Here is a 26,775-nt window from a genome sequence, read left to right as displayed (position 1 = left end):
CATGCTCAACTCTCCTTTTCAATACTGTCAAATTAGTCTCTGATGCTTGAAGCAACAGTGGTTTTTGTTGGGAACATGCTGGACAGGACAAACGACCACCAAGGCACAGGTGGGTGGGTGCTTCAACAGATCCAAGACAGTACACCTCCTGAAGGGATAGGTCAGACACGGAGTAAAGAGGAAGTCCCTTTTGCACCTGTCACTGGAGCTCCGTGCCTCCCCTCCCCCCCCCCCTTCAGCACATACCTGTGTGCTACCGCCTCCTTCTTTCTGCAGGAAGAACTGCTTCTTAAACTCGTAGTAGGCGTTGTATTGGTGCCAGGGCTGAAGAAACTCAAATCTGTGAACAGGGAAGGATCTGGTGTTTCAACATGGCCTGCATGCAGCCCTCGGCGTTCCCACATGCGGCCTGCCCTGTCCTGGGCAGCTCATAGACACAAGGCAGAACAACTTCAGAATTCAGCCCTGCTCTATCCACTGACATGCGGGTCATATCACGGGGGATATGACCCTATATATGCAGCCCATGTTTTATGTGCACTGCCAGGCATAGGGGACACGGACCCTTGAGAAGTGTGAATTCTAGCCTTTCAAACACCTACGTGGTCACTGCACAATAAAGGCAACAACAAAACCCTCTCTAACTCTAGGTAATTTCATAAGATGAACAAAAATGTCTACCTAAAGATAGTCCAGGGAAGATGAAAGCACAAAAGAATCCTGACAGGGTTATAGAATGCTAAATGAAAAAACCTCAATCTCATATACCTGACATGCTTGTAAGTTTTTGACTTTTTTGCAACATGGGGCTTGATCCCAGAAACTGATAAATGCCAAGCAAACGTTGTCACTGAAATTCATGAATGCCAGACAAACACCCCAGCCCAACACAAACCTTTCACCTCACCTTTGATCGTTCTTGGCTCGAACACTGGTCTCAAATTTAAGGCCATTTCTAGCGACGTACTCTGCCAGCTTGTCAATCACAGGCTGGATGTCAGGGGGCGGGGGTATGATGGCCACGGGAGCAAGCGCACTGTGGAGAAGAGCCGGTGAGCAACCCTGAACTCAGCATGGCTTGAGCCTGGCACTGGCAGCTGGAGGGTCGTTTCAGGTTCAGCCATGTAAGAGCAAGACTAAAGCAGGTCTAAAGGCATCTTAGAAGCCCCTTAACATAATGAAGCCAGCTCCTGGGCACTAACAAGGCCCAGAGCACCACTGCTGGAGTGAGACTGCAGGAAGCTGTGTAGGTGGCACCTTGTAAGCCCAATAGGCAAGACCCTCCCTATCTCAAACAAAGCAAAGCAAAGCAAAGCAAAACAAAGCTAAACAAAAAACAGAAAACCCGGACAGTGGGGATTAAAGACTGAGTTCCAAAGTTCCAGAGTCAGCTTCAAGACTTCCTCCTAAGTAGCATTCGCCTTTAATTATGAGCTACTTCTTAGGAACAAAACAAGTAAAAGTCATTAAAATGGGCAAGAACTTGGTTTAACATCCTTCTCTGTGTTAACTTTCTCAGCAATGCCCCGAAAATCATTCCCTAACCCCTCCCACATGCTAGGCCAGTGAGCTACTTGTGAGTGACATCCCCAGCCCACACTTGAATCTCAGCATGATTAGAAAGAGGGATTTTAGTCAAGCATTTCAGCAGCCCTTTTGAGAACCACCCCCACCCCCCTTCCCCCCACAGTACTCCTCTCCTTCTGCCATTGTTGGTTCTACACTAGATGCTGTAAGACTGTACAACATGAGATCTTGGAGTCCTCTCCTCACCAATCAGTATGAGACCCTCTGAGCTCTGACAAGTTCAGTCCACCTTACTTGAACTCCGCCTAACATGACCCAGGACACAAGAACAGCCCAGAATTAAAGAGCGGATATGGGATCAGGCCTAAGAACCACGTTTACATCTGGCTAGATTTCACTGTTAGAACCATTTTTGGTACTGAAATGGGGTCCTGTTCTGTAGCCCATTACATAGATGACCCTAAACCCTCGATCCTCCTGCTTTTGCAAGAATGGAACAACTATACGTATTATCTAGCTGCTTTGAACTTTCTCTTCTTTTGTGACAGGGATCACTGTGTATCTCTGACTGGCTCACTATAAAGATCAGGATGCCACTGATCTCAGAGAATGCCTGGCCCGGCTTGGCTATGTGGCATTAAACTTTACATAAGTACACTGTAGCTGACTCTGAAGAGTACGTATCTGATCTCATTACGGATGGTTGTGAGCCACAATGCGGTTGCTGGGATTTGAACTCAGGACCTTCGGAAGAGAGTCAGTGCTCTTACCCACTGAGCCATCTCACCAGCTCCCGGCGTTAAACTTTTAATCCTTCTGTTTCAGCTGTCCAAAAGCTGCGAGCATAGGTGTGTGGTAATAATAAATGAATGAGAGCTACACTAATTCTGGAGACGCGGGTCTATGATCCACTGGTGATGGCAGCAGCCATCAAGCTGAGCAGGCGGCACGCATACCTTGTGGTGGTGGTTGTGGAGGTAACCCCGCTGCTTGGTTCAGCTGTGGTTGGGGGTGGAGGAGGTGTGGTCCCAGGAGGTGGTGGTACAGTGGTAGTCACACCAGGTGAGCTGGACACAGTCACTCCAGCAGGAAGGGTGCTGTAGTAAGTGGCTACATCTATCCCAGGTGGGGGTGGTGCCAGGCAGTAGGTGCCATCTGGCAACATGTAGTAGCTGTAGTACATGGCTGCCACAGTTGCTGTAAGAAACAAGGTTTGTAAGCAAGAGGCCAATGACAGGTGAGCCAGCTACAATGTCCCTCAAAGGCTCATGTTCTAGACACTTGCTCCCCAGCTTATGGTGTCATTTGGTGTCCACCTTTAGGAGGTGGGGCCTGGTTGCTCTCTACTTCCTGTTCCACCACAGTATGAATAGCTATTGGCTCAGGCTCTCACATTCCACCATGGACTGAAACCCTCTGAAACACTTAACGTTGTTCTTGTTAGTTATTTGATCACAACAATCACTACTACAACAGACTAGCAGATGGTTAAGAAAGAGACCATGACCAAGTGCAGCATCTGCTCCGCCCACTCCAACCATGTTGCTTCTGTATCTGGAACAATGAACAGTAGCAGACAGACAGGCACACAACAGCCAATGTTAACAAGTGTGGACTTTCCTAAATAACCCACTCTTCCTTCATGCACTTAATGCAGAGTGAAAACCACTGCAGGAATGTGTGGTGGGCAGCTCTCTCCCACGAGGCTGCTCAGGCATCTGCTCAGGCATCCCTACTCACAGAGCAGAACTCCCTAACTCCCCCTTGCTCTGACACCAACTACAGTTTTTGGAACGTTTTTTCACTCCCCTGTTCCCTTTAGAAACTGCTGTCCACATGCGCTCTATGGGGCTGCTATCTTCAGCTCACAAGTCTGCCGTCTGTCTCTACAGCTACCTGTGGCCTTTCCTATAGTCAGCAGTAGTCAGTATCAACTTCCAGCTCACGTTATGCACAAAGGACAGCAACCTGCTGTGCTAGCAACAGTCCTGAGAGGTATCCATCTCATTTAAAATTTTTAATAGATGTCTTTTTTTATTATTACTTATATGCATGAGTGTTTTTCCTGCATATATGTATGTCTGGTGTCCGCAGGTCAGAATATTGTGTCGGATTCCCACTTATACTGGAGATACAGATGTTGTGAGCTGACACGTGGGTGTTGAGAATTGAACCCAGGTTGCAAGTGCTCATAACTGCTAAGCCAACTCTTGAGTCCTACTCATCATTTTTGAAAAAATGTTCAAATCTAGCACTGAGCACAGAAGGCTAATGAAGTAACTGGGTTTTCATTTCTAAGCCTCTTGCAGATAAATAGCAATGCTGGCTACATAGGCAATTAATCTCCTCTTCATTAGGACAGGAATCTGCCTTTCATTTGTTCACAGTGGCACAGTAAAACAGAGTGGAGTACTAATGTCCCAGAGGGGAGGAGACAGTCTTTCTAGCGCATGCTGGGAAGATATGTATGCATGTAGTCCCCACATGCTGTTGACACACTTGTAGGTGGCAGTCATACATATCAAGTCCCCAGTACCAACCCAGATCAGTGTTTCATACCAGACTCTGGTACACAGGAACAGCAGTAACGAAGTATTTGCATGGGGTATGTGGCCCTGTGCCTTTTCACCTCTCCTCACAGGGACATCTACCACATCTCTTCAGCTGGTGGGGCTGGCAAGAAGAGAGCCTCACTGGCACCTCTGTTTCCCAGCACTGAGCACTCAGTGTTTGTTTGGTCAAGAAACACCATGTTGTGCTGACAAGACATCCAATGCAGTAATTTGGGAGACCCACCCTATAAACACCTGATAATACTGGAAACAGTATCACTCACAACTTAATCAACAGCATTTGCTGTCACCTGCTTCCCTCTGACCTCTTACTCCATGTGACACTTAGGACTTCAATTCACACCTCAGAGGACACTTATGTGACCTCAGAAGGACTCCAGAGGAGGTGGTGTGCCGATATAAAGTACCTCATTACCCTGGCACCACACAGGTTCAAGAGACCCATGCTGAAACCATTGTGCACCCGCTTCTCCACACTGCTGTTCCTAGAGTCCCATGCAGTATCCGGGAGGAAGTTGGATCTGCTCTTTTCTGTCAAGAGCACCTAAGCTGTGGACAGGCCCCACAAATGGCCTGAGAGACAGGATTCCTATTAGTTCATCCTGTCCCTTGGATTTTGGATCTTGCTACCCCAAAATCACATAGGCTGCCATTCTGTGGCTTCTGCCTCTGGCATGTACACCCGTGGTAATTCCCTGCTATGAGCCTGCTACTGCCCCAAAGGCGGCACATCTCAGAACCAGTGACAAGTTCTTGGCAGCTCCTGATGCACTCAGTGAGTAGAACTTAGTTGTTCTGTTCTCACATAACCCAGCGCTGAAATACTGCTAGGTGACAACAGCTCACACTAGCCCAGTCCGGGCTAAGAGTCTCCACGGGTACACACTCTGTGGCAGTGGAGTCTATAGCACAAGCATTCTATAGCCTTGTCATCAGCTGAGCCCAAGGCACAGGTTGCCAAACACCTATTAGTTCCAACATCACACACCAAGAACAAAAGTCTGTCTGTCTGTCTGTCTGTCTGACACACATACATACAAAATCATACAAATGAAAATGCCCCACACTCACAGGCTTTCTGATTTTATAATATAAACTATAAATACACTATTTGACTTTTTGTTTTTTGGGTTTTTTTTTTTTTTGGTTTTTCGAGACAGGATTTCTCTGTATAGCCCTGGCTGTCCTGGAACTCACTTTGTAGACCAGGCTGGCCTCGAACTCAGAAATCCGCCTGCCTCTGCCTCCTGAATGCTGGGATTAAAGACGTGCACCACCACGCCTGGCTAACCACTCCTGGCTTTATAATCTTAATTTAAAGTTTTATGGTAGAAATCTTTCATAAAACTTAAGTATGCTTATATTATCTTTGCAAAATCTTAGTTTACATTAAAAGCCACCTAGTGACTTAAGGTTTCAATTTGCAAGATGAAAAAGGTGCCAGAGATCAGTCAAGTAACAATGTAGATGTACTTAATACTACTGGGCTGTCTATTCAAACACAGCTCACAACATTATCCAAAAAGTCACACTCAGAATACAGCAAGTCATGAGGCTAAATAAGATGATGCTATTACAAGAAAAAGAGGGAGTTGCTAGAGGGTTAGCTCAGTGGATGAGAGTACATATTGCTCTCCCAGAGGTTCCAAGTTTGGTTCCTAGCACCCACATTGGACGGCTTATAACCATATAAAATTCCAGTTCCAGGGGATCCAACTCCCTCTTCTGGCCTCTACAGGCACTGCACACATACACGCAGAGACACACTGATGCACATAAAAGAAACCACCGCCACCACCACCACCACCAACAACAAACTTTTAAAAAGTGGCACCTACTACAGACGATCTGGGTAGTGTAGCCCTGCAGTGCAGGTACCTGGCTTAGGACTGCCTGTGCTCTTTGATGCTTAGCTGCCATCCTCAGGACAAGCCAGAGGCCTTGCTGCCTTCGCATGATACACAAAACTTCCCAAGGGTACTGCTTATTTCTCCTTCTCGACATGGGGCCTTGCTCTGTTCCCAGAATGGCCCCTAAACTTTGTTCTCAAGTGTGCACCCTTCCTCCGTTTACTGAGGAGACAGGGAGTACAGGAACAGAGCACCATGACTGGCCAGGTCTGGGTTTGTGAGTGAAAATAAGTGATAATATGCTAATAAATGTATTTCTTTGAGTACTGCAAAAACACACACCAAATGAGGCAACAGAGAAACTGCCCCAAGTGCCCAGGCCATCTAGACAGTAACATGGAAGGAAGGGTGAGCTGCTAATGTGGAGGCTCACCTGGAAGCACTTTCCCAGCTATTCACAAGCTTACATGTGCAATAACCCAGGGCAAGGCTGGTGGCGTCTGCCTAACCATCTAGGGTCCCATGCTTGCTAGGCAGCTACTCTACCAACACAGCTACACTCCAGCCCTATCTAATCGTCTTCCAGAGCCTTCAGTTCTTGAGTGGTATGTGCTGAGGATCCGGAGACTTTCCTAAGACACAACTATGACATTAAAGGAGACATGTTCAAAAACTCACAGGTCACAAGCTGAGAGCTTCAGAGTTAGCAGTGACCCACCTTTCTGGCTCTCCCTGGTGCTGCATCCTGAAGGAAGATACAGGGCCACTGACTCTGCCCTGAGGCTATGTACCATTCAGGCCATGCCCTTAGCCCCTCCTGTACCAGTTAGGCCATGTCCTTCCACCTCCTTCCCACCTCTAGCTGGCTGACAGGCATTCCTCAGCCTTTCCCAAGGCTAAAGGCTTGCATTCTAGTCCCGTCTCCAGTCCTGGGCTACATCTAAGAACTCTTCACTTGGCACTCTTATCTGGAGAGGTCACTCGTGTTCCAAACCAACTGTGTCTAGAACTGCATTGGGCTTTCATCTACACCCTTCTGTCCTGCAGCTCTGGTCTAGGAAATGTCATGCCTCCAGTCAGATTTCCTGGGCCTCTTGGCTCAGCATTCAGACAAGCTTCTGTCACAAGCTCCTTCTTCCTCCTCTTCTGGGGCCTCTGTGAGAATCATCCCAGCTCATGCCAGCTTTCTCTAAGTCTTTGGCCAATCCCTGATTAACCTTCCTAGGATTCTTGGTTGGAAACCCCTGTATGGCCACTGTGCTGTGGGAACATCTGCCACTGCAAATAGCACTGAGCCCTGCATGGCTATTTATTACATACAAATACTCATAAAGGTTTAACTTGCAAAGCAGTCACAGGAAGAGTGACCACAGAAATTATTAATGGAATTAAACTACTACAGTAATAGAAGTTAGGTGAACAGGGTTATTCATCCAACATCCTGCTGTGCTGTGTACACCCGTCTTGGTATAATTTAAGATGAAACAGTGTATTTGTGATGGGTGAGGCATTAGGTGGCCTGGGCACAAGGATGTAGCAGTGGCAGATGACTTTAAAAGGGTCATTTGAATGTAAACCCCTAGCCACAACACATGAGGGCAATTCCTAAGTGACTAGTAGAAGGGAGAGTAGCCTACACAGTCTGGGTCAGCTGGACGAAGGGACAATTCAGGGCCCGGTGGGAAGGTCTGTGACTGTTCAAAATCTTATCATATAACTCATGATAGCAGTGCACAATTTCAAATTTTTGAATTGCTTATTTCTGGAATTTTCCATTGAACATCCTCAGACTGGATCCCACGGAAGGGAAAAGTGCAGATGCAGAGCCTGCTGCCTCTTCCCTGTTCCCATCTGTTTTGTTCTCTAGCGTGCCACTGCCAAATGGAAAGGCTGTGCAGGCATTCCTGACATAGCACTGGCATGGACACACTGTTCCATGAATGCTCCAGTTGTACAGGAGAGAACAGGCAGTATCAGCCGAGGGCAAGGGCTGGGAAGTGGTAGCACAGAGCACTCCAGAACTGGAGGGAAAACACATCTACACCTCACTTCTAGGTCCATCCCACTATCTATCCAAGGATTGCAATAAGAAATGTATCTTCCAGCAGAGTCTCTTGTAACAAGTTACTGGAGGATGTGTGTGCCCCAGTAAACAAACGAGAACCCCAAAGAGACAAACACAGGAGCTAGTACAGTGGAGTGATGGAGAGGCCACAGGAAAGCCTAAGGCTGGAGGCTGACAACACAGCCCCAGGCTAGAGTGACAGACTGGGAAACAGCTGCCAACAGCCAGCACACAGGTGCACAGTGATGGTGGACTAGCTTCTGTCTTTGGCTTCAGCAGCAGCCACCCAGGCTTCGAAAGATGGCATTATTAGAACTTAAGATGATTCATCTTGACTGGTAGGCCTGTAAGGGTATTTCCAGGAAGGATTAACTGAGAGGAGAGGACCCTCCCTCAGAGTAGGTGGCACCTTTCTGCAGCAAACCAAACAGGAAGAGGAGGTTCAAAAGAAGAGGCACTGCTGCCCGGTCCACCTTTGTTTTTTGCTTGTAAGTGCACCCAGCTCTATTACTGTTGCCATCCATCATCTGACTCAGCCTCTTCGGCCTTGCCACATGGGCAGAAGACCAATGACTCCCCAGTACTCCCCTAGGCTTTCAGTGGGGACTCCAAAGGCATCCAGCAGCCTTAGGGACTGTGCACCTATATTTGGTTCTCAGCCTTCAGCGGGTAGATGGCTAGTATGACACACTACCCAGACCAGTCTGTGCCAATCCTGAGAATCATCTTGTAATAGACACACTCTATTCTTTTGTCAAGAGAACCATGCCTAATACAGACTGTGGTACCAGGAATGTGTCCAAAGTAACAGCAACAATCCCTGAAACAATCCAGCTGCTCTGCCACTTGGAACACATGATCTAGCAAACCTGATGGTACTGCTGCGGTGCCAGTGCTATGTGGGGTAATGGTTGGGGCCTCTGAGGACCGCTCAGGAGAATCACAGTGGAGGCCTTTGGGACTTTGGAGCAAGGCCTTGTTCTCACCCACAGACAATGATTTTGAGAGAGAGATCTTGGCCTGCTCTGGGGACTTAGTAGAAACCTGAGAATCTGACAATGGGACCACATGACTTGAATTGCCCATCATAGGCTAGGCATTACCTACCAAGCCATAAAGTTGGACATGCACAGCAGCAAAGCAACATCAATTGCAAGTGATATTTCTGTGACTGAGCCCACGTAGGTGGGAGAGGAGGTTACCCAAATGCCTATGGTTCCGACTCCTCCAACAATGCCTTCTGTCACCACACACTGTGTCAGGAGGCATGCTCTGTAACTGGATGACTAAAGAGAACAAAAGTGAGGCCTGATTTACGAATAGTGCTACCCTATGTAGAGTCCATCCCTCAGAAGAGGATAGCTAACTGTACTATTATAGCACCTTTTTGGGACAACCCTGAAGGAAAATCCTGTGGGAGGCACAACTTTGGGCAGGACGGAGTTGTATATTTTTAATATTATTTTCATTCTCTCTATGCATGCATGCATGCTATTGGTGTGCACTGAAGTCAGAGGACAACCTGTGGGAGATGATAGTTCTCTCCTTCCACTATATTGGTCCTGGAAATTGAACTCAGATTATCAGGCTTGGTGGCCAGCACCTTTAACTCAACAAGCCATCTTGCTGGCCATATACATTTCATTTGGACAGATGTACAATTTATACGCTGACACATAGGGCAGTCCCAGTAGTTTGGATGAACAGCTGGAGACTTGGAAAGAGCATGATTGGAAAATTGGCAAGACAGACATTTGGGGAAGAGGAATATAAACAGATCTCTTCAAATGAAGATACTTGTGTCCTGTGTAAATGCTCATCAAATGGTGACATCAGCAGAGGAGAATGTCAACAAGCAAACAGAATGGCTTGTTTCGCAGACAGAAGTCAACTCCTTTTCCTGGAAGGCCATTCCTGTCATTACCCAGTGGATCCACGAACAAAGGGGTCACAGTGGCGAGGCGAAGATGATACATGGGATCAACAGCTAAAGCAGCTGGCTTGACAAGATGGTGGAATGGCCTTTTAAAGACACAGCTATTTGGCCAAGTGGGTAGCACTTGAAGCACCTGAAGGGCTTGGGCAGAGTCCTCTAGAAGACTGCAATGCTCCGATTCAGTGTTCAGAATATGGTCGTTTCTATAACCAGGACTCATGGATCCAAGAACCGAGGGATAGAAATGGGAACGTCACCACTCAACACTACTACCCCAGGGGCCCACCAGCAACATTTTATCTCTGTTCCTACAATTTAATGCTCTGCTAGCCTAGATGTCTTGGCTCCAGAGGAAGGAGTGCTTCTGTGAGGAGGCCCAAGAAGCATTACATGGCTTCAGTTAAACTAGAAGCTAAGACTTTCCCCTGGCCACTCTGGCTCCTGGTGTTCTTGAATCAACATTAAGAAAGGAGTTACTATGTTATTAGAAATAATTGCTCCAGTCATCACGCAGAAACTGTACTGCTATGGAGAAAGGAAGAGTAGAGCCTTTCTTGGTGTGACCATGTTCTGAGTTAAGTCTAAAACTGTAACAACTCGGTCCAGGCAGGATGGTGAATGAGCCAGAGCCTTCCAGGAGGCTGAGGCAGGGAGGACATAAACTCTCAGTCTTCTGTGTTACCAAGTAAATCTCAGGCTGCTCCCACAGATAAAGAAACAGGACTTGCTGAGCATATGAGCTGGGAAGTAGAAAAATATAAACAACTGTAGCCAAGTGACCAATCAGAGAAATGTGGGAGGTAACTGCCATGAATGTTTCTGTCTTACATTGTTAAAATATTCATGGCTTTATATGTATGCATTAGTAAGCAGATATTTGTGTTTTCTTTCTTTTCCTATTCTATTACCATATAACATTAAGAAAACGTCAGAACTTAAGTGTTGCTCTGCGTATCATGTTTAAGTTACAGGGTATAACCTTAAGATATATGCTCTGGGGGGAAGAATTGATGTTTTGAGTTGTATATCTAGGAGGGTCTGTGGGTGCATTTCCAGGAAGGATTAAATGAGAGGTGACCCATTCACCAAGTGTGTAGCACCTTCCTGTGGGTATACCAGATACATAAAGATGTTTGAGGCAGAACAGTGTTGCATGTCTATATACCTTCATTTCTTTCTTTCTTTTTATATGGATGAGTGTTTTGCCTACATGTATGTCTCTGCATCAGTGTGTACCTGGTACCCTCAGAAGCCAGAAGAAGATATTAGATCTAAGACTAGAATTACAGATGGTTCGAATTGAACCCGGATCCTCTGAAAGAGAAGCCAGTGCTCTTAACTGCTGAGCTATCTCTTCAGCCACCTCCCTTCATTCTTGCTGCTACGTCTATGTAAATCATCTCAAGACCTGGTTGATATCAGACCCCAGCTACGTCGGCCTTCCAATACACAGACTAACAGCTCTGGGATCTTCCAGGTCTTCAGCACCACACTGACTGCTGAAGCATCCAGCCACATGCATTCAGCAGTTACCAAGTTCTCACTCTCTCTGATACACAGAGAGCAACTGTTGGACTATCCCACCACCATTGTACAGACTGTTGTTATGAGTCCCTTTTAGAATATATTTTTATGTATATATTTACCTGTTTGCTCCTCTAGAGACTTAAGACAACCAAAAGAAAAACCACCAGGTGGGAGTGTTAAACTCTGGGCATGAGAAAGCTTGAGGGGCACCTGCGAGTACAGTCAGATTGCTGTCTTGCAGAAGAAGATCCGAGAGCACCTAACTTCAGGATGTGGAGGAACAGAGGTGTAGCCGCAGCAAGGGTGGGTAGAGCCTACCCACCTTCAGAGACCAGTGTTTTAAGTAATCCTGGAGCCCAGACTGGCTCTGGGAGATGGCGTGCAGATACTTTTCATAACAAGTGTGCATTTGACTTCCAAAGTATAGATATGTCCCGCTCTAATTAAAACAAAAACTTAGCATATACTAATTATAATCAAAGAAATAAGAAACATCTTACCCTATTCATCAAGTCCTTGAACTTACAGCAAAGAGGAAGCACATTACTGATACTTTCCCCAGTACTGGGGACTAAACAGAGGTGTGTGTGTTATCAGAGCAGGATACTCACCTGAGGATAGATATGGCACCCTCAGCTGCCTTCTCATTTTGAGTCAGGGTTTCCCATTAAATCAGAAGCTCACCATTTCGGTTAGGCTGGCAGGCCAGTGAACTCCTGGGATCTTCCTGTCTCCAACCCCATGCTGTAGTTACTGGCATGTGCAGCCATGTCTGGCTTTTATGCATGTACTGGGCATTTAGACTTAGGCCCTCATGCTTCCAGACCAAGTGCTCTTAACCACCGAGACCTCCATCTCCCATGTCTTCATTATTAGTCTGAAGCAAACTCTCAGTAAGTTGCCCAGGCTGTCCTGGAACTCACTCTGTAGAGCAGGTAGGCCTTGATCTTACATTCTCTTTCCTCAGCCTCCTGAATAGCTGGATCACCTGGCATGGTTCCATGTCCCTCTCAGTTACTTTCTGTCCCCTACTCATTCAAAAAGGATGCGTGTCAGTTATCTGGACTCTATAGACTCAGCAGTACATGCGGCCACTGGGTGAGTCATTGAACAACAGGACAGTTTCCAAGATGGAGCCACAGGATCAGGACCCTGGGTGAAATGGTGGTGAGGCTGTTGCTGCTATCAAGCTATAAAGAACTAAAAGCATCTACTAAATGTGTGGGGCGGTGCAGGGCGGGGCGATGAGGAAGTGGCTGGCAAACACAGCTGTACTTGGTGATTTCTACCCAGAACATACAATCCACTCTGAAAGCAGACACAATGAAGGAGATTCTTTGAATGAGCACCTGACTGCCTCTTGCCAACTGCCGGCAGAGCAGCAGAATGTGCTAGCAAAGTTTCAAGCCGCTGTTTGAGAAAACTGCTGTGCTAGTCTGTGGCTGACAAGACCTCAGTTGCACCCGGAGTTCATCCTCCCAGACACACGATCCTTTGGCACATTCCTAGTCGGATTCTTAGTTGGCAAGCACCACTGGCAACCTTGGCTTGATTGCTAATCATGCTGCTGCAAACACTGTCCCCCCCCCCCCCCCGTTACCCACCCATCTATTTTGCTCTCAGACACTGGCTTTTACTGATTTCTGTAATAACTCTCCTGTCACCTCAAATACACTGATGCATCTCTGCATAAAGCTAACAATATAACATTTTATGGAAATACCATAACCAAAAAATAATACCAAGTGTTTCCCAAGAAGAATGGTATGCTGCAAAGCCAGCTTCTTAACAAAGCAGATCTCCACTAAAGTGTGCAGGGCTTCATATAAAACCAGGGCAACACTGCTTAGGTCAATGAGGGTTCAGTGAGACTGTTACCAGTGATGTCACAGCCATCTTAGTAGGTGCACACACACTCCAAGATATAATCCTAATGTAAAACTTCCTGACATTGTCATCTTTAGAACACATCCCTGTGGGTAACTGACACATGGATACTTAGATAAGACACCTCACAATTTGAGACTGAGAGTAGAGGCTGTCGGAAAGACAGATATTGGTGGACTGGAAAGATGGCTCAGTGGGCAAAGTATCTCTGCTTGCCAAGCCAGATAACCTGAGTTTGATCTCCAAGAGCCATACTGTAGGAGAGACCTGATTCCTACAAGTTATCCTTCAACTTCCATTTTTATGTGACACACTCACAGGCACACATATACAGATACACAAAAAATTCACAATGTAACAAAAAGAAAGACACAGATTGTGCTTCTGTGTACCTCCAGGTAAAACTGAAGACATTATTAGATCTTTATACGATGTGAGAGAAATGAAAACAGCCAGCTTCTCCTGCTTGTCACCTGCCCACCTTGGTCTCCTGACTGCTAGGTAACTACAGACATGTGTGTGCTGATATGCTCAGCTCCAAATGTCCACTTTGGTGGAACTGACACTATCATCAAAGCTGCTGCCCGGGACTGTTACTTCCATCAGTCCGGGTGTACTAGTGAGGAGAGAGGCACTCTTCTTGGGTTAGCCTCATCTAACAGAGCTTGAATTTGGTGTCCCTTGTAATGAATCACCTTCAAACCACAGGCTCTACACAAACACACACACACACACACACACACACACACACACACACACACACACACACACACAGTCTTTTGCAAACATGGGCTGCTGAAAGCACACTGACAATCTGGCCAACAGCTGTAATCTTAGCACTTTCTACAGAAACACTTGTCTTTGTTTTCTCAAAGTCTTCCTGAAAGCAGAAAAAGTCAGTGGAATAACAGCTCTTTTTGATCCCACCCACAACTGTGACTTTTTTGATTTTGTTTGTTTTCAGACAGGGTCTCACTCTGTAGGCTTGGCTGGCCTTGAACTTGTGGCAATTCTTCCCTGTTTTCACACTCTTTTCTAGCCTTGTGATGTCAGTGGCTATACCCCAATGGCTTACAGATCTACTCCTTAGCACTGCAATGCTGTACTCAATTAGTCAGTCTGCACCACTGTGACCAAAATCCCAGGCTTAAAGTTCATAGGGGAGGAATGAAGTCATCCTGGCTCATGGTTTCAGAGCTGCTCAGTTCACACTATGGTGAACCAGAGAAAGGACTATGGAAAGAAGTCAGGACAAATGCCATGTCCTTCAAAGGCTCCATCTTCTCCTTTCCATCCTTCCCAATAACACTGTCATATCCAGATTAGATCAGAGCCCTATCAACCTATTCAGCTGTGGATGCACAGCCACACATCCACTGCTGTGTCCAACAGTGTCCTTCACTATCCCCTGCAGACTCTCAGGAAACACTCTCCAGCCAGTCAGCCAACCAGTCAGCCAGGCAGGAGCTTTGCTCGCCTCCTGCACTCTCACAGCACAACCAAACTGACATCCAGGGCACGAGACCCAACACCAGTTACACCTCTCACTCCCTTGTATCTAGCAATGTAGCCACGTCCACAAGGAGGCCATCACAAAGCATAACTCAGGCAAACCTGTAGGTGACTGACTGGCTGGGAAGGTTTACTCTGAAGCACCACAGCCTGGCTTGCTGCGAGAAGTGGTCATTTTTCATGAATATGTTTTGCCCGGACCAGTTTCAGGATGGTTATTACCATAGTAATCTCAGAGTCAATGAGCAACTCCACACCCTCTTTTCCCTGACAACAGATACCTGTTGCTATCTACATGCTGCAGCAGGTTCTGCGAGGTGAATGGATCTCCCTTACCTCTGCAAGGCCCTGCTTCCTTCACACTAGAAATGTACTCTCGGGGGAGGCCATGATGTCTTGAGCACATCTGTTGGCACCAACAGTCACCGTCACTGCTGAGTCATTCCTTCTCAGGACAGCAAAGTTCACAGAGTGGATACTGAAAAGCTTTAGGGTCTCCAGAGGTGGTAGAGGGAAAACAGAGCTGAGAACCCAAGTTTCTCTTTTCCATGCAGTCAGTTCAGATCTTTAGATTCCTTGCTTCATCCTCTGAACTCAGGTACCTGACTCTCAGGAATTCCCAAAAGATCCCTTCCTAGTCTAAAGCAGTCAGCACTTTCTGATACAGACTCTTCCTCTGCAGAGGGTAAAAATAGTCAGGTAGCCTCCAAACTCCTTCTAATGCACTGCCTACAGCTTTCAAATAGAGGAATGCCTCTGTCCTCATCTCGGTAAGTGTGTAAGAAACTTGATAATTGGCTGATTCGAGGATATCCCATCACAGCAGACAATTGCCATGGTCTGCTAAAATAGGGCACATGCACTATGATATATCTGAGAAAATGAACATTACTTTCCACATTAGTTTATCTGCCCTGTTGAGGCTTCCAGACAACCCAGTGCCTTACAAACTATCTCCATGGCCAGGGAGATGGCTCTGTTATGAAGTGCTTTCACTCTAAGCATGAGGACCTGTGTTCAAGTCCCAGAACCTAAAAGAATGCATAGTGCAGTGGTGAATACTTATAAGCCCAGGGTTAGGAAAGTGGTACCAAGAGGACAGATCCCTGGGACTCTGGCCAGGCTGTCTAGCTTGATTGTGTTGGCATTTCTAAAATCCTTTGGCCTTCACACAAAAGCATATGCATATAGAACCACAGAATCTCACACACACACACACACACACACACACACACACACACACTTTTTTTTTAAAGTGTCTTTAAGAAAAGACTAGCTTTGACATCAGCCTGAAAATGGGAACTGGAATGACTTCTGCAGTGAGCATGAAGGTCACATCTGGGCCACCAGATGGATCTGCAGCATCCAACATGTTTAAAAGATGTTTCTTTTCTTGGATTAGACTTTCCTCCTGAAAAGCCTCTCTGAACTAAGTTCAGACTTACACAGTGCATGCGAGCCATCCATCCATGTGGAAATTAGAAGCCCGCACCATGTATGTGTCTTCCTCAGTTGCCATCCTCTGTAACTGCTTTCCACCTTATCATCTGAGCCAGGGGTTCTTACAGGCAGCACTGCTTACTCCCTAGGCACAGCCACCTCTCTGGTCCTGACGGTGGCTGTGAGGCGACTAGCTGCTTTCAGCTCTGACCACTGAGCCTTCCGTTCTGTGATGGACTGTGACCCGCAATAGTGACCTGCACACACCCTACCCCTTGACAGTGGACTGTGACCTGCAATAGTGAACTGCACACATCCTATCCCTCACCAGGAGTTTTTTCCAGGACATCCTATCACGATAGAACACACTAGGCCAGAAGCTAAGTGAGTACAGATGACTGGGCACTGATGTCAGTCAAGCAGGGGTCAGTGGGGGCTGTCATCTGTTCTCTCACAACTCCCAGGCCCCATTCATATATTTAAACTCAAGAGAAAAACAAACAAACAAACAAGGAAAATAGTTATTTACAGTATGGAAAATACGTGGTTCTCAAATCCTGATGGCTACACAGAGTTTTTATATTGTTTCCCTGATAGCATTTCATGTAGAACTTCTACTCCTCCTGCTTCTACCTCCTGGTTTATACCAAAATATTATTATTGTCCAAGCAGCTTTCTGTGGTGACATGTTTGGAAATGTTTACTCCTGACTTCTAAGAAGGTCTATCCCTGACCCCACCGTACAGCTTAGAAAGAGGACTGAAACACAAACACAGAACCAATGCAGCACGAACAGGATTGACCACAGAAGACAGAAATGATCACCTGATGCCAAAGAGAGTCAAGCCACACGCAGAGAACAGGACACTCACAGGGAAAGGAGGCACAGACCAACAGCCAGAAAGTGGTACTGAAAGCATCCGACTAGGGACCGTGAGCTTCCTGCTGAAGGCACACATGGGAAATGCAGACTGACTAAGCAACCCCATTGAAGGCAGAGGCGTTCCAGGTGCCCAGGCGCAAACAGCACATAGCTAGTGGGTAAGAAGACACCGCTGAAGCCTCTTCCTGAACACTATGCTGTAGGTGTACGCGGCTCAGCAGAGGCTGTGCTGCTATGGATGTCAAAAGGCAGCCGACACGTACAAACATAAAAGAATTTAAGATCCAACAGACGAAAACCAGTCAACTAGTAACACCAATACCTGCCAGCCCAGGGCCCTCTGTGGTGTCAAGGGTTACACTGGGCTCTGGTTCACAAGACTCCGAGGGACAGAAACTGTTATCTGAAAGCCTCACACCCAGACCTGGATACGGTCTTCTTTTGTATGAAGGCTGAAGGCTGGCTTTTTTCTTTCCTTTGAAACAGTCTCACTCTCTATATGTGCCAGGCTGACTTTAAATGCAAGCGCTTCCTGAGTCCCCTGAGTCCAGTAGCTACCAGGTATCCTAGCAGCTACCAGTGCTCACCCGTTTCACTTACACCTCTGAAGAGCCCTTGAAAACACCTCGCTTATGAGACTCAGACTGTAAAAGAGATGAGTCACATAAGCAACTCACCTGGAGATACTGTGCTAGAAAAACCAATCCAGTGAGCCACAGAACTGAGGCTAAGCAAGTGGCAATTACAGTTAGAGAAGAACACACACATTCCTCATATGCTCTCTCAACATGAAGCTAATCCTCCTTACAAAAACTGGAATCAGGGCTGAACAAAGGGAGAGTGAGCCCAGGGCCTGGAGACGTGCTAGGCAAGGGCTGCCCCCCTGAGCTAGAAACCCTGGGAAGGAAATGACTTCATAGGGACTCATCCCCTCTCACACAAAAACATGCAACTTCTCCTTACTGGGGCCGGGGCTGAACCCGAGGTCCCGAGCCTGTCGTGCAAGTGCTCTACCTCTAAGCTACATCCCCCACCTCTGGATCTCTACTCTGAACTAGAAAGAGACCTTCCAGGGCTGGCTTCTTGAGTGGTGAACAGCTACACCTAGAGTTTAGTACTGAGTCTGGATCCCAGGGTCTGTGACTGAGCTCCAGTAAAACCTCCCACCATAACCCACACTGCTTAGGTTTTGCCATGCAGCTGCAGGTCATCCCTCCCCTCTATGGTGAGGTAATTCTGCGGGTTTGAGCCTCTTTAAGGAAGCTCACAAACGCCAAGAAAGGCCGTGCCTTCCTTGCTTCTTCCTACCTCTCTAGACTAACAGCTACACTGTCTACACAAGACAATGCCATTGTCACAGCCACTTAGCTGTGAAACACTGGCACAGGGACCAGTGAGCTGGCTGAGTGGCTTGCTGCCAGGCCTGACAACTGAATTTGATTCCTGGGACCCACAAGGGTGGACAGAACTGACTGCTGCAGAGTACCCTTAGAATGCCCTGCATGTACTACGCTGTGATAAAACACATAAAATAAATTTTTAAAAAAATGGTAACAAAATGTAAACTAGGACAGGCTCGGGAAAGGGCTCAGCAGGTAGAAGTGCTTGTGCACAGGCCGGATGCACTGAGGTTGATTCTGAGAACCCGGGCCAAGGTAGAAGGGAAGAACTGACCCCAAAGGACTGTCTTCTGACCTTCCACAAGAACACTGTGTGGCACATGCGTATCCTCGCTCACATGCAATCATGCATGCACACAGAGAAAATTCAGTCACAAGGAATACTTTAACTTTAGTTATTTATAGAACATTACAGAAAGCATTGTTGGCTCTGACAGTGGACAATATTTCAGCATTAATGCCTCTTGCATAATTTAATTATACTCTTCTATAAGGATTTATTGCAAAGTAGCCAAGTAATATAGAATAGGGCTTGAAAAATGGTTTACCATCAAGTTAAGAAATGAAAGAAATTGTTAATTTTATACATCTTCACTTAAAGAGCTTCTAGAAGAAATTTCATAAAATAAGAAATAAGATGCTCTTTTTCCCAGGCTGCCCAAATCTGGGAAAATTAGTGAGAAGCAAGCCACAGGAGCTGGGTATAGCCTGAGCTTCTAAGTAAGCAACAAAGGAAAGAAGGGCCACTAGCTTTGCTAGCAGAGACCCAAAGGGCTGTGTGCCTAGACACACGAATGTCACAGCTATGAAAACTCACTCGGTAGCGGAACCCTAGATATACCTGAACACTTGAGGCTGGTGTACAGCTCAGTGGTACAGTGTTTCTTCTACCATGCGTGAAGCCCTAGGTTTCTCCCCAGCACCACCTAAGGCCTGGTGTGACAGTGTATGTCTGCTATCCTAGCTTGGAGAGATGGAGGCAGGAGAGCAGGAAGTTCAAGGTCATCCTTGGCTACAAGGCTGAGTTTAAGGAAAGCTTGGGTTACATGAGACCCCGTGTCAAACAAAACAAAACAAAACAAAACGAAAATCTGCATGTCTGTTGGCAAGGAGCTGTTCAAAGAGGCAGGTATACAAGCTACCCCTCCACCTCAGCTTCCTTCTCTCAGTTCTCAATGACACTGTGTATCTTCAGACACCTACACAGACGTCCCTTCCACCTCATGCTATCCTTCTTTCCCAGCATCTCTACTTCCTCGGAAGCCACACCCTCTATGGGCCCCCAACAGTGCAGACAGCTCTATTCAAGCTCCAGCGCTCAGGAGGTGGGCAGGGGAGCAAAATACTCATGTAGCTGCTGCTATGCCTCAGCAGAGAGGCGCCTCAGCCTCTGGCTGCCACTGAAGTCTTAGACTGGGTATCCTTGGACACTAACGGGATTTGGATGTGCACGTTTGAGTCTTATACCTAATGTCACTCATGCTGCCCGCCTGCTTACCCCACAATCCCACTAATCAACCACTGCCCGTCAGCTTCCTCTGTGCTGCAGTGACATCTGTTTCTCCATTCAGGCCCTTTGGTTCAGATGCCCATGACTGTGTATGACATTTCGGTGGCCTCCAACCCAACTCTGTCCTGACGCACAGTGGGGCCTCCCTAGGTAAGCCCTTCTGCAGCAGCTGGGGAACAGTTGCACAAAACCTTTAAAACGACATATACTGATTTTCACCTCATTTATCTGAGGCGGCTCTGAGGGGAATGTCACTTATATCCTACCTGCGAAACTTATTTGTACATTAAACATTTCCCCCATTTCCTTAATAGTTTCATTAAAAACAAAAATGCATTCGTAGAAGTAATCCAGTGTTGACTATGGTTTAAAGTAGAAGGCCTTTCCTCCTGGCCGGCTCTCCATAGGAGAACTCATCTGGCTCTCAAACTCAGAGGGCGGCTGGTGGACAGCCACAGGCTCTCGCTGGCTGTTTTCCAGACACTGCTCTGGAGCCCTGGCTGTGCCCGCTTTTCTCTGCACTTCCCGCTGCGGAGCCAGCTAGTGCTGGGCTCTCTGTGCTAAGCCTGTAGGAGGTTCCCGAGGGACAGTGGTTTTGCCTGCAGGTAGCCTGTGTCATGGCACACCAGGCAGAGGGGGCTCCACTTTGGAAGGTTGAGATTTTGCTTTTTACCACATTTTCTCTTAAACAATTTCTTTTCAGTTGAACTTACTATAATTATGTATGTGGTTAAATTTTATGCCAACACACAATTTAAATAAGAAGAGAATTGCTGTTTCTGTGAATTTAAAGTGGAATGCTTTGGAAAAATTGGATAAAAAGCCAAGTGCTTTAAAAAGCTACTGTGCAATTACAGGAGGAAAAGAAACAGTTGAGGCTCCAAATAACAAAATAAAAAGCCTACACTGCAGGGCTGGAGCACTGGGCACCTGCTTCCTACGACAGAAACCCTGGCTGGAAGGGGTATGAGGAAGGTGGGGGACATGCTTTGCTCAAGCCTAAGGAGCAGCTGTGGCCCAGAGCTGAAAGGGATGAGAAGAGCACATACGAGCCTTCAAAAGAAAAGACGGTGGGCCAGCGAAGGCGCTCGACTGCTCGCCCTCCCGCCTTCTCACCCACCAGCCGGCCTGCTCACCCTACAAGCCTAGCAACCTGAGTCTGGTCCCAGACTCCAGGAAAGAGAACCAACTCCACTCAATTGTTCTCTCACATTTGTATGTTATGTATGTGCTCACAGTGCATGAGTGTGTGCATGTGCGCACATGTACACACGCAGATAATAAAGAAAACAATGTTAAAAAGATAAAGAGCAAGCCCAGCAGGTAGGGCAGGCCGGCCTGGCGACAGTGGCTCTGCTCTCTGAAGACTGATCAGACCCACACTACCATCTGCAGACCGGTTTTCACTACATGTTTGTTTTGTTTAAGGCATGAACTATTTCACAGACTTCCAATAGCAAGTCACATTTCGTTATGTCTCCTGTATTAGACTTCTTTTCAAATTTCTCATATTCTGCTACTATTGTTTAGATAAGCAGAGAATTTTCTAACTAGGAAAAGGAAGAAAAGGCCTCCACCAATCACCTTAGGTTTTACTTGACCTTTGCAGGGTGGAATCTTAAAATACAATAGAAATAACTATTTTCAATGTTTCATTCAGAATATAATAAATTTGCATTCCGTATGTACAGATGGCAAAATCAAGGCCTGCAGAACTACAACAACTCATACAGACGGAGTCTCATTGTACAGCACCACTGTCTGGCTTGGAACTCTGTATACCAGGCGGGCTTTGAACGCAGAGGTCCACCTGTCTCTGTCTTCCAGGTGCTGGAATTAAAGGTACTTGAGATTTATTTATGTATCTATGTATGTGTGTTTCTATGTGTTTGTGACTGCGGAGGTTAGAAGAGGGTGCCAGATCCCGTGGAGCTGGAGTCACACCCTCCTGACATGGGTGCTGGGAAGTAAACTCTGGCCCTCAACAAGGGTAATATGTGCTCCGAACTGCTGACCCAGCTCCTCAGGCTGCTTAACATTTTCAAGGTTACTCGGCAGTGACGAGAGCCTCGTGTACTCCTAGACTAAAGCAAGAGAGCACGGGAGCAGGTCACAGGGGATCCACATGTACAGACGCAAGGCTGTTTAACACACCAGTACAGCAAACAAAGTGGGCCAGCTTGGAAGGCAGGGCACACATGGGCCTGGGGAGCCATCATGACCCTCTCTGTCCTTTTGACCACAGCAGTCTTACACATCTTTCATAAATTTTAACTATCCTCTGTGTCAACCTATCTATCAGCCAGTCAAGTTGCAACAGAAACCAGGCACGCTCACTCTGTGCAGTCCTGACATTGCTACCCAAGGCCTCACAGTCACAGGCGCTCTCTGCTCCTGTCTTGTCGGCTAAGTAGTAAGGCGTGGTGGACACTTGCCAAGGCAGAAGCAAGGTTATCGAATGATGGTGATCATTCACACATATGCATGAGTCCCTCTCCAAGTGTCATTCCACCCCTCTCTGGAACACTGTGGGAAAGAAGGAATTCCAAAGTGTCTGCTAGAGTTAACCTTGATACAAACTGGGATAAGCCACAGGCTGCTGTCTGGAGGCAAGGTTTGGAACATTACAATCAATTACCCAACTGTGAAAGTGTATAGTAGAGCACACTTGACAGCCATAGACTATGAGGGCTGGTGGGTAAAGTGCTTGCTGTGTAAGCTTGATAACCAGAGTTCTATCCCCAGACCCTAGTAAAGGTGGAAGAGAACCGACTCCACACGCATCACTCCATCATACACTCACAGGAATGCTAAGGAAAGAAAAAGATATTGAAAATAAAAAGAACAGTGGGAGAAAGGCTGGCGGCACTCTGTACAGGACCCAACAGCTTTCTCTGTTAACACTTAAGGAATCTAATCACTGTATGTGGATAAATTTACCACAAAGGAACTAAAATCAACAGCCGTGATTGGTTTTCCTCTACTTGGCTGCATTTACATGCTGTCCTAACAGCTGGCTACAAACCAAGTTCTACCCAACTGAGCAGAGCCAGAGCTGCTGCAAATGACCAGCAATGGGCCAAAGGAACCAAAAATTTCATATTCTGGCCACTTCACAGCAGGAGTGGCAAAGCCTGTGCCAGAGATTCGGACTCCAGCAACTCTAAGGACCTAACTAGCCATAAGACAGGAGAAACAAGCGGAAACAGATACCCACAGATTAAGTACAGAGGGAGGCAAGAGTTCCAGACAGGTACCTGGCAGAACTGGAGCCCCGGAGAGACCAAGGCTGTTCCTAACTGCAGCAGCCCCACAGCCAAGGATGCTGGGACTTTTCTGATGGATTTTGGGCAGTTTCATTGAGACCCAGATTCTACTAAGCTCTAGCCACTGACCTGGCTCTGCTACAATACCAGAGTCCATCTGTTGTACTCAGTGATTTTCTTGATCCTAGGCAGAGGGCCGTGTGGCTCTGAGGGCTGTAGTCCTTGTAGCTGGTAATAGGAGCATATCTGAAACCCACCAACCCTATATGTTCATCTGTTTGCTTTCACCAACTCCAGATATCTAAACAATCCACTCTTTCTTATGTTCAGGACAATTCATCAAGGCCTGATGTCCTTTCTGGTCAAGGGCAGTGTGAACAGGACTAGCCCTCAAGTAGAATACACCAAACCTAGGATTCTTTCAGAGCCCGAGGAAGGACTGTGGGGTCCTAGGGCCCTGTCTCAAATCTGCATGGTCCTCTGACATCCCACACTGGTAAAGTTTGCCTTGGGCTACTGTTCCCACTGAACTGCACATGCTGAGTCACCACATGGCTGTGATGAGTCAGCTTGCTCCACCATCCTGCTTGGGCCACAGGGTCTTGGCACAGTGCCACAGCTAACCTCTGTGTGTAACTGTTCACCCTTTAATGATGAAATTGGTTTCACTATCCCCAATTTCTACTGCTTTCTTCTACGGCTATAAAAGGATACAGGAACATGAATAGACAATGCATTTGAGTCTTGGAACAGGAATGCAGGGATGGGCAAGATAGATGGCTTGGTCTGTGAAGTGCCTGCTGTGCAAGCATGAAGATCTGACTTTGGATTCTTAGTTCCCATGTAAAAGCTGGGTACTGTGACTTGTGCCTGGGAGGGAAATACAGGATCCCCAGGGCTTACTGGCCAACCAGTCTAGTTAAATCAGTGAGCAATCTTGTCTCAAAAAAAGTAAGGTGAGCGGGGCGTGGTGGTGCACACCTTTAATCCTAGCATTTGGGAGGCAGAGGCAGGAGGATTTCTGAGTTCGAAGCCAGCCTGGTCTACAAAGTGAGTTCCGGGACAGCCAGGGCTATACAGAGAAACCCTGTCTCGAAAAACCAAAAAAAAAAAGTAAGGTGGAGAGTAATCCAATCCAGGAAGGAACCCAACATTCACACATGTACACACACAGCTTCAAACACACACACACACACACACACACACACACACAAACACATATACATACACCTCCCTCCCTCCCTAACTCTATGAATACACACTTAGAAAAAACAAAAACAAAAACCAAAACCAGAAAAGCAGGAAACAGGCTTCTATAAGGTGGGAGTAGGTACCAGCACAGCATTTGCTCTCTGGAGTACAAGCTCTGCTTGGCAGAGCCTCCTGCTGCCACTGACTAGGTCCTTCATGAGCTTTCCCTGGGGCTGCACGGGGCACAGGGCAGGCAGGCTCTGCACCTGGCCCTCTTCCCAAGCTTGCACATGCACCAGCAGTAACCTTCAGAACGCTGCTAGGATGACTGCTGCTGTGGGCCAGGCGGCAGGACATGGAACACGTAGGCCCTCAACATCATCCATTTCATCACTTAAAGAAATGGTCTAAGTTCCAGCCCGCGTTTTCTAGGATATGCTCACAAGGTACACTCAGAAATTGATTTTTTTTTTTTTTTTAAGATAAGGTCTCAGTCTGGTAGCCCAGGCTCACCTGAAACTCAGAGATCTACCTGCCTCTGCCTCCCGAATGCTGAGATTATAAAGGCCTGTGCCACCACATCTGGCAAGTAACTGATTTTTATAGTCTTGTCGCTTTATTACACCAAAATGCCACATCTGTGTTGACCAGTATAGAGACAGAAGTGCAGAGGAACTAGCACACACACACACACACACACACACACACACACATATATATACACACACTGTTCACCCTCAATTTGGCAGCTCCATCTTCAGTACCAGACCCCACTCTGCAATCATCTCACTTCACGTGAGCAACGCAGTCTGCAGCAAGTCACCACAGCACAGGCTGAACCTTCTTTGCTGAAGGTGGCTCTTTCACACAACACTCACATGATGCTGAGCCTCAGAACAGCAATGAGGCCTGACCCTGAGCCTAGGACAGATACCCTGATCACTCTCCAGAATGCTCCCCTTCAATGCTGAGCAAGACGAGAGAGCAGCAACCATAAGATTCCAAAGAAACAAACCCCCCTGCACATTACAACTAACTCTCTCTAGTCTTAAGTCCCACACCCACTATTCAAGCAGTCTGGATATAAAATACAAATAGGAAACAGTGCATTTGTAATGAACAGGCACTAATTTTTCCTTATCACAATACCTTGGAACAATACAGCATTAACAATTATTAAGACAGTGTCCAAAGTGTATTACAAGTTCTCCAGGCAGGACTCTTGAGTCTGTGAGAGAAACCTTGGGTTTTCCTATCTGTTGGGGGCAAGTGGTATCACTGAAACGAAGCCCTGTAGCAACAGAGGGTTGACTGTCCATGCACATCAATCGTGACACGCAACCCCACATTTTCTCATCATGTGCTGTTCTCAACAAAACTGTCTGCCTAATCCTGTGCTGGTACCAGAGCATTCTCGGAGCACCAAACAACTCTGGAGCACAGACCACACTGCGCTAGCCTCCCAGTCTCTGCTTTTGCCAGTCTGAACAAGTCTGAGCTTTGTTCAGCACAGCAAGGTTTTGAAACCTAGGTGCCACCTCCCGGCTTCTGCTGCTTATTCTTCTGCCCTTGCCTGACTCTTCCTGTCAGGAATGCAGAGCCACAGGCCAAGCAACCATGCCCTCCAAGTCCCTCCCTTCTGGCCCACAGATGAGGTCTGGGGAGTGATAGCTCCACACCAGTGCAGGAGCACATGAGAAGCAGGGCAGTGGCTGCAAGCTGGACATACAAGAGGGCACGCTGGGTACTCACAGTCTGCGGTGTACTCCACCTGGGAGGGCTGAGCAGGTGTGCCATCTGCAGTGGGTGGGGCTGGAGCTGAGCTGTCAGCCTGTGCTTTACGGACAAGGGCTGCTAGAGGGTGATCCGGGTCCACTACCTTCAAGGGCTAAGGACAGAGAAGACATTTGGCCTTAGCATTTTCGACATTCTGAACCATGTACAACTCTGCTGTTGAGAAGAGACTCAACCTTATGGTACTGTGGGCGTGCCTTAAGAAACCCTCAGTACTAATCCCGGCACTCGGGAGGCAGAGGCAGGCGGATTTCTGAGTTCGAGGCCAGCCTGGTCTACAGAGTGAGTTCCAGGACAGACAGGGCTACACAGAGAAACCCTGTCTCAAAAAAACAAAAAACAAAAAAACAAAACAAAAAAAACACACAACACCACTAACCTGACAACCTAGGTTGATGCCCAGGGTCCATACGG

The 26,775-nt window shown here is 47.1% G+C and overlaps 1 protein-coding gene across 5 annotated transcripts in view; it reads right to left on the bottom strand.

The window, feature by feature from the left end:
- Sfswap (splicing factor SWAP) overlaps nucleotides 1-26,775 on the bottom strand; it is a 71,551-nt gene that overhangs the window by 29,054 nt on the left and 15,722 nt on the right. For all 5 annotated transcript variants that reach the window (XM_021222718.1, XM_029533501.1, XM_021222717.2 and 2 more), the window contains exons 7-10: nucleotides 26,320-26,455; nucleotides 2,484-2,724; nucleotides 908-1,036; nucleotides 247-340 (exon numbers count right to left, since the gene is read on the bottom strand). In XM_021222718.1, the coding sequence (XP_021078377.1) occupies nucleotides 247-340; nucleotides 908-1,036; nucleotides 2,484-2,724; nucleotides 26,320-26,455 (600 nt within the window). The remainder of the gene's footprint in view (nucleotides 1-246; nucleotides 341-907; nucleotides 1,037-2,483; nucleotides 2,725-26,319; nucleotides 26,456-26,775) is intronic.

This window comes from Mus pahari, chromosome 23 (assembly GCF_900095145.1).
Source record: "Mus pahari chromosome 23, PAHARI_EIJ_v1.1, whole genome shotgun sequence".
NCBI lineage: Eukaryota > Metazoa > Chordata > Mammalia > Rodentia > Muridae > Mus > Mus pahari.
This window is presented reverse-complemented; position numbering and strand designations above follow the sequence as displayed.